General features: G+C 47.3%; 1 protein-coding gene across 1 annotated transcript in view; it reads left to right on the forward strand.

The window, feature by feature from the left end:
- Nucleotides 1-1,009: 1,009 nt before the first annotated feature.
- The window catches only part of LOC107111337 (glutathione S-transferase-like), a 17,555-nt gene continuing 8,534 nt past the window's right edge, over nucleotides 1,010-10,030 (forward strand). The window contains exons 1-4 of the mRNA XM_015412300.1: nucleotides 1,010-1,112; nucleotides 2,650-2,692; nucleotides 3,221-3,235; nucleotides 9,566-9,693. Coding sequence (XP_015267786.1) covers nucleotides 1,026-1,112; nucleotides 2,650-2,692; nucleotides 3,221-3,235; nucleotides 9,566-9,693 — 273 coding nt within the window. The 5' untranslated portion in view covers nucleotides 1,010-1,025. The remainder of the gene's footprint in view (nucleotides 1,113-2,649; nucleotides 2,693-3,220; nucleotides 3,236-9,565; nucleotides 9,694-10,030) is intronic.

Consider the following 10,030-nt stretch of genomic DNA (forward strand, 5'->3'; position numbering starts at 1 on the left):
GCGGGCCCCGGCAACTCCTGCGAGGCCTGCGAGGAGCTCTGCCCAGGCGTCCTGCGCCTACTCGGCCTCCTCCTGCGCCTCTGCCCCGCCACCGCCCTGGCCCCCTACCAATGTTCCCTCTAAGCTGTGGAGTCTTGTGAGCAAAAATGCTACTTTGTGAGCTACTGGCATTGAAGTCATGAGCAAGTGATTGAGCTACTGCATAAATTCGTTTGCTCTGGAGCCATCCTTCCTGAGCCAAGACAAAAATGTGTGAGCTGGATACTAAAAAACTGTGAGCTAGCTCATATGAACTCAACTTAGAGGGAACACTGCCCCCTACCTGCTCGAGGCCATGCACGTCCTCCGCGCCACCCTCCTCGACCCATGAGCAGCCACACACTTTCCTGCGCTTGCTGGCCATCCAAAAGAGTCCAGTGGCACCTTTAAGACCAAGGTTTGTTCAGGTACCAGCTCTCCCTCCTCTGTGAGGGCAGATCTGCACGTCCCCCCCCCCCCAGATAGCAAGCAAACCAAAACAGTCCAGTGGCACCTTTAAGACCAAGTTTTATTCAGGTACCAGCTCTCCCTCCTCAGTGAGGACAGATCTGTATGTCCCCCCCCCCAATAGCTAGCAATCCAAAACAGTCCAGTGGAGCCTGAGTGTTGCCTTCTGATACACTTCCGGTGATGTCAGGGGTGTGTGGCATATGCAAATGAGTTGTGCTAATGAGTTATGCTAATGAGCTCCTGCACCTCTTTTTTCCCATGAAATGACCCCTACACATGCTTACACAGCTGTACGTTTCCCCCCTTTTAACTACAGAGCCCAAGGCAAGGAAAGGGTCAAGCAAGTTGGAGCTCTGAAAAGCTATGTTTTTTAAAAAAAAATGCACACAGACAATAATCTCTTGCTTACCGCCACCAAAGAAGAGAAACATGCCAGAAAGGTTGCACAGCGTTGCTTGCAGTGAGGTTCTTCACCTATTTTGCCTTTTTACAAATGAGCTCTTCTGACCTGAACAGGAACCCAGGAGTGTGCAGCCATGGCCAGTAAACCCAGACTCCATTACTTCAGTGGAAGAGGCCGCATGGAGAGCATTCGGTGGTTATTGGCAGCAGCTGGGGTTGAGGTTGGTTTTCATCGCTTGGAAAAACGGCTGTTGCTTTTTGTTATTTCTACCGCTTGGAGAACTGTTGACGACAACTGCATTTATTCAGGAGCCTACCTGGCAGGGAGTGGCTGAAATGAGAGCAGATTGAAGGTGACAGTGTAAGTTTAGGGCTGGGGATGCTGGAACTACAATCCCCACGTTGCCATGACCATGACGAGTAACCAAAGGACAGTCATTCTATTTCAGCCTAACCTGTCTCACAAAATCATTGCGGGATGAAATTGGGGAGGAGGCTTCATATGCTGCTCTGAACTCCCCAGAGAAAGGAAAGGATACAAATGTTGAGACAGAAAAGGCCAATGCTATGCTGGGGATTATTAGGAAGGGTATTGAAAACAGATCAGCCAGTATCATAATGCCCCCGTATAAATCGGTGGTGCGACCTCATTTGGAGTACTGTGTACAATTCTGGTCGCCACAACTTAAAAAGGATATTGTAGCTTTGAAAAAAAGTGCAGAAAAGGGCAACTAGAATGATCAAAGGGTTGGAGAACTTTCCCTATGAGGAAAGGTTGAGGCGCTAGGGCTCTTTAGCTTGGAGAAATGACGGCTGAGGGGAGGCATGATCGAGGTTTATAAGATTATGCATGGGAAAGAGCAGGTAGAGAAAGAGGTACTTTTCTCCCTTTCTCACAATACAAGAACCCGTGGACACTCCATGAAGCTGCAGAGCGGTCGGGTTAGAACGGATAAAAGGAAGTACTTCTTCACCCAAAGAGTGATTAACACATGGAATTCACTGCCACAGGAAGTGGCGGCGGCTACAAGCATGGACGGCTTCAAGAGGGAATTAGATAAGCATATGGAACAGAGGTCCACCAGTGGCTATTAGCCACAAGGTATTGGAGCCAGTTTGGTGTAGTGGTTAAGTGCACGGACTCTAAACTTGGGAGAACCGGGTTTGATTCCCCACTCCTCCACTTGCACCCGGCTGGATGACCTTGGGCAAGCCATAGTTCTAATAAGAGCTGTGCTTGAAAAAGAGCCATTTCTGTCAAGAGCTCTCTCAGCCCCACCCGCCTCACAGGGTGTCTGTTGTGGGGAGGGGAAGGGAAAGGAGTTTGTGAGCCGCTCTGAGACACCTTTGGGTAGTGAAGGGCGGGGTATAAATCCAATCTCTTCTTCTTCTTCCTTTTCTGAAGCAACACAGTTCCCAAGGAACATCTTCATTCCACTTACTGTGCATACCTGTCAAGATGTTGCAAATTGGATTGAATCTAATAAAGAGGGAAGGTTCCAGAAGAGACTGGCCAAAAATTCCCCGCTAGCAGATTTTTTTCCCAGCAGATGTGTCTTCCTGCTGGAAGATAATCAGTGGCTTGTCCCCAACATCATCCCTGATGGCCGCCTCTCGAGATTTCCAAAAGTGATCACAAAAGAGGAAATAAATCAGGAAACTGCTACAAGTTTACTCAGAGGCTTCGGCAGTACCAAAATTGGAATTCTCTTACATTCACGAGATTCCTAGCATCTTTTGGCTCTTTTATTTTTCCAGTATGAAGAAGAATTCATTAAAGAAAAAGAAGACTGGGGCTGCGGTCACACGCAACATTAGCCACGCAAGAGATACGGAAGACAAGCGGAGTTTCCGGTCGCGATCTCACCAGCACATCTGGGAAGCGTAGCGCTTCCGTGGCACAACTGAGGCTTCCTGCCGAAAAAGCGCAGCAAAAAACTAGTACCTTGGAGGTACTAGTTTCCAGAAACTGCGGGGCAAGGGCGGGCGTCTGATCGCGTTTCCGGTGGCATCCGGCGCCCGCCCATGTCCCCTTGCGGAAAAGGGTTTTTTTTCCCCCACGTCTCCATGGATGCGCACACGCACCCAACGGAGCATGCGCATTCGTAGTGTACACAAAAAAAGAAAACCAGTTCGCCGCGCCGCGCGCTTCTTCATTGCGCGCAGGCGTGTGTTGTGATCGGCACCTCTCCCTTGCCATGGAACCTCCACAGTACCTCCACAGAACCTCCACAGTAGGTCTGATCGCTTTACTGCATGTTAGTTTGCCCCGGGGCAAACAGCCACACTTCTCCTCTGCAGTTTCCTGCCCGTGTGGCAGGGGCCCTAGAAAAGTTAAGGAAAGGTGAGTAAAATAGATGAATGTTTAATATGTATGTCTCTGTGTATACTAATACAGTATTCAGGATTGATTAAATCTTACGCACAATTAGACCCACCATAGGCGCGACTGCCGGGTGGATTTAAAGGGTGAGATCAGACAATAACATCTGGGAAGCACCCCGCAGCTGTTGGCAACCTCTTCTGCTCCGCCACAGAAGCGGAGTTAAAAGACACCGTGGGAAATCTGGTAGAAAACAGGTTGCGGTGGGCCACAGATGGACTTTCCCCTGTCTTTCCCCCGACTCACTCGCTGTTGCATCTGATCATGCAATGGCAGGCTATGCCCGCAGCTTCCAAAGACTGTGTGATCGCACAACTGCGGGTCAAATTCCTCCAAAGGAAATAGCCTCACCCACCCCCCATTTTTTCCCTGCACATGTTACCACAACCTTACATTATGATACTTAGACATCACAATTACACCAAAGCTCCCCTGTCAAATATAATGATAATAATAATCTTTCCATTTATTAATCGCTCAATCCTGCAGAGCTTGCTGGCTCTGAGCGATTTACAGTTACTCAAATACACACGGGACTAAGAATGATTCAAGGGGTAAGGGAGGACAACCTATAATCTTTAAATCACACACGTTCGCAGCCGACGGGGAGTTTGTTCAGCTGTAAGGTTAGACGTGTTCCAACGGCATTTTTCCGTCAGCGTGGCTTGATGTCGTCAGCTTTCTCCGGACTGCTTCAAGTTGTGGCGCAGCACTGCCATAGCCTGGCCAGACGGCCCATTACAGGCTTCCTTGATGCCGAAGAGTTATTTCTATATAATGACAAAGCTAACATACAGCAGGTGGGCCATTTTGAAAAGTTAAGGTCAACTGTCCTCAAAGTAGTCCTTTACTGGCATTGCTATAGGCAAGAATAACTTTAAATGCAGTGTTGCCATGCGGTCCCCTGCCACCAAATTGTATGTTTGGAAGGAGATGAAAGGGTTTTTTTGCCCATTATTGGAGCAAATTAGTACCTTAGGAACGGCATCATGCTCTGAATCCTCTATAAATGTTGATTGTAACTTCTGCAGTTTCAGGACAGTAACAATAGTTAACGGTCTTATTGCATCCTAATTACATCCTAATCATCTGTTGAGTTATTTGGGGCCTTCAACAGATTTTTATATAGACGTTCTCAGGGGTCATTTGCTGCTGGAGCAGGGCGGAGCACCGCTCCAGCAGTAAGGAGCCGGCCCTGCCGCTGCCATTTCCCCCACACCGCCACTGCCATTTCTGGTGCGGACGGCCTGGCTGGTGGGGGTGCAGTGGGGGCTTGACTGGGTGGGGGGGTGGAAAAACCCTGGGTGCCCTCCTTCTCCTCCACAGCCCAGCCCAGCAGCCCTCGATGGTCTGCTCCGGCCAGCGCTGTCGGGGAGGCATGCACGTGTGTGTGAGAAGGCTGGAGCCTGCCGCCCCCCAGGTCCTGCTCCCTCCCCACCGGGCCTTTCTTGCTCGGCCTCAGATGGGTCTGCCGGGGTATGGCCACCCCTTCTTTCGGGCTCTTCAGAGGTGGCCAGGGTGTCTTGGTGCTTCCCAGGGACGACTACCTCTGCCTCACCGCCTTGGCTTCTGCCCACCCAGTCGTGCGTTTTCTTCCTCAGGGACAGGACAAGAAGGGAAGCCCAGAACAAGAGGGTGTGTGCCCCAGACTCCCCTCGGAGCCCTGCCTGCTTCTGTCACGGGCTTGTTTGGAAAGCTGGGGGATGTTGACCCCCGAGGGGGCGCCTCCCTCCCTCCCCTCCATAAAGCCCAGCCGTGTTCTCCCATTTAGCAAGGCCGCATGAAAGGGCACGGAGTTGGCTCGCTGGCAGGATTGGGTTGCGGTGTCTCTGATTGGCACAGCTTCCCTGCCTCCTGTTTACTAAGTCATGGCTGAGATCAGGTTTCTGTTTCTCCTCTCTTGGTCACCGCCGCCTCCTTCTCCTTCGCAGCCTGGCAGGCAGGGAGAGAGTCCGGCCTCTCGTAGTCTGCAGCTGGCATTGGAGGATCTTGGGAGGGGAAGGCAAGGCGACCTTCACTCCAGAGAGAGTTGCTTGCTCGTCTTTTCAAACGGCATTTTAACTTTTTCGTGTGGTTGGAATTCTTTTCCCCCCTTCTGCTCCTTCCACCGGTCTTTGTTAGGGCTTGATGAGGTGTCACCAATGCTCCCTCTAAGCTGCAAATTCCACTTTGTGAGCTACTGGCATTAAAGTTGTGAACAAGTGACTTGGCTGCTGCATGAACTAGTTTGCTCTGGAACCAGACAGAGGCTAAAAAACTGTGAGCTGGCTCACACTAACTCAGCTTAGAGGGAACATTGCTTGTCACCCTGTTTGTTTCTGCAAGATTCTTCTGTCTGTCAGCTGCGAGCAATTCATTATGGTGATGTGATGATGTTTCTTTTGGCCTTTGTTCGCTCTGGCTCTTAGGCGCGCGCGCGTGTGTGTATTATGGCCTTCCTTTCTGAAAAGTACACAGACGGAGAGTGATTTCAGCAAAGCATACTTTATTCGACCAGGAACAAGACAACTTTGGCCGGCTCGCAGGCCGGCTTATATCCCCGAGAAACCGCCACCCGAAACACACACCCCCACTTCCCAATAGGTTATTTACAGCGGCCGAGAGTCCCATTAGCTCTCGGCCAGGAACCTAGCCCCCTGATTGGAGCGGGCTAAGATCTGCATAGTCCATTGTCTCTTGGAGCCAAGCTCGACGTTTGTGTCTGGACATGTCTGGACTTGTCTGGACTTGTCAGGACTTGATACACCACACTTTCCTTTTCCCAGGAAAGTTTGGCAAGGTAGTCATAAACCAGGCAAACTGTTGAATAAAAAGTAGTCTTTCTAGGGCATCAGTTGGAGCCTTTATGAGGTTAAAAATGTGATCTGTTGATAAGAGGAAAAAGAGAGCTAGAATTCTGCCATCTTAGCAAATCTTCCTGTTTCAAGGGGCAGGGGAGATTTGTATATGAAGCACTGATTCCTGAATATCAAATGCTCTTATTTATTTATTTATTTATTATATTTATATCCCGCCTTTCCAGGTATCTGGCTCAAGGCGGCTAACAACATTAAAATGGCATAAACAACCAAGTTAAAACAATTAATAAATACCATACCAATTAAAACAACAGCAGTTGCAGTTAACCCAAGAGTAATCCAAATCCCATCCAACAATAGGGGTAGCGTCTAGCGGAATCTCAGGCCCGCGGGTGTTCTAACATTACTCTGATACTAAATACCTTGAATGGAAATCTTAGGGTTGCCAACTGTCTGTCCCCCCCGCCCCAACATAACTTATCCACTTTCAAGATTTCTTCGTGGTGTAAGCAGAAGTTCTGCAGAGAAAAGTTTATCCCGTGTCTAGATGCTTTAGAAAGTTTTATCGTGTCTCAGTCTGTCAAGCAATTGTAGTGTCGTCAGATGATGCAGCCTTCGGTAAGTGGTGGAACCATGAAGCCTGGGGGAAACACAGCTTGGGTAGAGCTAACCAGTTTTGGATGACTCCACCACTCCAAACTGAAGTAGAATGAAACATTGGACCTTACCTGAAGGTTCTTTCTCTTCAGTGGGGTGAAGTCATTCACTTTCCACCTGAAGCATGTTAAAAAAAAAAGAAAGGCAAAGGAAAAAAAGAAAGGGGTAAGACTGCAAGAGACAAGGGCAAATAAGTTATCCTAATGAGTTATGCTAATGAGCTCCTGCACCTCTTTTTCTACGAAATGACCCTTGTGTGTTAGGCTGCTTGGGATATACACTCCAATGCAACTTATGAAGTGAGCACCAACTCCCGAAAAATTATGCTGGAATGATATTTGTTGCTCTTGAAGTTGACATGCAGTCTCCAGAAGCCTGTTCCATTAGGCAGGATCAAGAGCCCCCAAAGCCCACATTGTTCCATCTCATAGTGCTCTACCCTGAGGGAGCAAGAGTGTAAGGAGTGCTGGGTGAACCGAAGTTGGCTCATACTAGGAAAGCTTGTGAACAGAGAATCCTGCAGAGCTCTGTTTTCCTTTCTTTTTAAAAATAGCCTAATTGATTTGCAGTGAAGCTTAAAAGGATGGGGCTTAGGTATGAAAGCCCAAACTAAAGGGGATGTGGTTTAAGACTCTCTTTGCTTCTCCTATGGTTGCTATTCCTCCGTTCTCCTTCTACCTTCCACTTTTCTATCTATGTGCAGTTTCCACTTGTGGCTTTAGTCAAAAACTGTAAAGCTGGGAAATACCTGGAGATTTTTGGGTTGGAGCCTGAGTGGCGGGTGTTGCCTTCTGACACACTTCCGGTGATGTCATGGGGTGGTAAAGTTAAAGGTAAAGGTTCCCTTGCTCGAAAGCCAGTCAAATCCGACTCTAGGGTTGCGGTGCTCATCTCCGTTTCAAAGCCGAAGAGCCAGCGCTGTCCAAAGACGTTTCCGTGGTCATGTGGCCGGCATGACTGAACACCAAGGCGCACGGAACGCTGTTACCTTCCCACTGATGTGGTTCCTATTTATCTACTTGCAATTTCTTGCTTTCGAACTGCTAGGTTGGCAGGAGCTGGAACTAGAGACAGGAGCTCACCCTGTCTTGCGGCACCCGGGTCTTGAACCGCTGAACTGCTGACCTTCCACAGCCTGCAGTTCAGCGTCTTAACCACTTGTGCCACCGCAGCTCCTATTGTCATGGGGTGTGGCATATGCAAATAAGTTATGCTAATGAGCTCCTGCACCTCTTTTTCTACTAAATGACCCCTGGACGTTCTTATCAAGGAAAGAGTTAGTGCTGAATTTTGGCGGAATATCCATCTTAGGCAGTAGGCCAACCAGCCTTAATTTAAATTAGTTTATTTATTTAACCGCTTGTTTTTCACTTTGGAAAGAAACCTTTTTTTAAATAACTTTATTGAGTTATTACGTACGTTACAAAGTATTTTGTCTAATATGTATAAAGCATTTTGAGCATTAAAGTGCACTTCTTGAGTTAACTGATACTGGTTAAGGTACATAAAACTTATTACTAATAATGTCTATCATTAAGAGTACATACCATACTGACATCCCCTCTACGTATTTAATATTTATTTAGTATATATGTAATTTTATCTCTTTGTGATTTGCAGGGCGTTTTGTTATATATTTAGCATGTGTTAGTGATTGTTCCTGTAAGTTTGCCGTGTTTGTTTTGCAGTCTTCTGTGTTTATTATGTATTAGAGGTATAACCAACTATGATATGTATGTTTTAGTGGGAGTAAGTCCCATATTGTCACGTATTCTAGTACCAGTGCCCATATGCATACATATGGAGGGGTATAAATCCAATCCCATATGCATACAAATTTAGAGTTGGTTGGTGCCGAGGGGTTGTGTGTTCTATGAACGGAGTCTGTTATTTTGGCCATTATAAATTGGTCCCATATCTTTTCTTGCCATGCCCTCATCGTAGGTGGTGAGGTAGATTTCCAAGCTGCGGCTATCGTTAGTCTTGCCGATGCTGATAGTATTGCTGTTAGTTCCTTGGTATCACCTTTTATTGAACCATCCCATCAAGAAACACAATGCAGCCAGCAAACAGCTCTAAGACATACAATATAAAATTACAGTTCTTCAAGACCATTTCGAGATGGTATCTAACCCCACAGCAAACACACAAATTTAGCAGATCCAACAGCCCTATGTGCTGGAAAGGGTGCGGACAAGAGGGGACTTACCTGCATTGCTGGTGGTCCTGCCCCAAGATCCAACAGTTTTGGATAGATGTGAAACATCAAATTGAGACTATCACAACTTGAAATCTCTCTCTCTCACCTAAATCCTTTCTGTTAAACCACTGGGATGACTCTATTCAAGGTTATGACAATGAACTCACATCGACTCTGTTAGCAATAGCCCAACTGGCCATTGCTGCAAACTGGAAGTCTCCAGCAGCACCATCAGTGACGGACTGGCAAGACAAGCTATGGGAACACCTGGTCATGACAAAAATTGCTGATTCGCTCAGGTGTGCACAATTAGATACCCCACACCACTCCACATTTGTGTCAATTTGGTTCCCCGTAGTCTCCTATTTACAGATTCTAGATATTCTCCCCCCTAACCCTCTATCTGAAGTGGTTAACCTTGTAGGTTTAGACCCCTTCCATTTAAATGACATTCTTGTAGACAGATGCACTGTATTATGCTGTATTGTGCTTTAATTTAAAATTAATAAAGATGATTTAAAAAAAAAAAGAAACACAATGCAGGAGTGAGACTTAAATTCCAGACAAGAGATGTGCTCCTGAAATCCTGTCAGCGTATCAGGCCATTGAATTAATTCCCCATCTTCTGTTCTCAAGATGGATCCCTGCTGTTCCAGCAAGTGCCCATGGTGGAAATCGATGGCATGAAAATGGTGCAGTGCCGAGCGATCCTCAACTACATTGCCGCAAAATACAAACTCTGTGGGAAAGACCTCAAGGAGAATGCATTGTACGGTAACATTTCTAACGTTACCTCTTAAACGCATGTTTCTGTTTACTTATACATAAGGTCAGGCAAAATCTCTAGCTTGTGGCATGATCTGCTGCCAAGTTATGGTCTGCCAATTTCTGCCCAGGGCCACTATCAGCTGAGACAAAAAAAAAAAGGTAAAAAAGGGCATTGTGGAGCAATATGAACTCATTTGACCTCTCAGTCGTGACAGGCTTTTCCCTCAGCAAACAGGGTAGCCGCACTCTTTTTTCTGCAAGGACGTCACCATAGCCTATGTTCCTATCACACATGCACTTTGTGTCACACTTTCCTGTCGGACAGTTCACACG

This window comes from Gekko japonicus, unplaced genomic scaffold, assembly GCF_001447785.1.
Source record: "Gekko japonicus isolate JY-2015 unplaced genomic scaffold, Gekko_japonicus_V1.1 scaffold3523, whole genome shotgun sequence".
Classification (NCBI taxonomy): Eukaryota; Metazoa; Chordata; class Lepidosauria; order Squamata; family Gekkonidae; genus Gekko; species Gekko japonicus.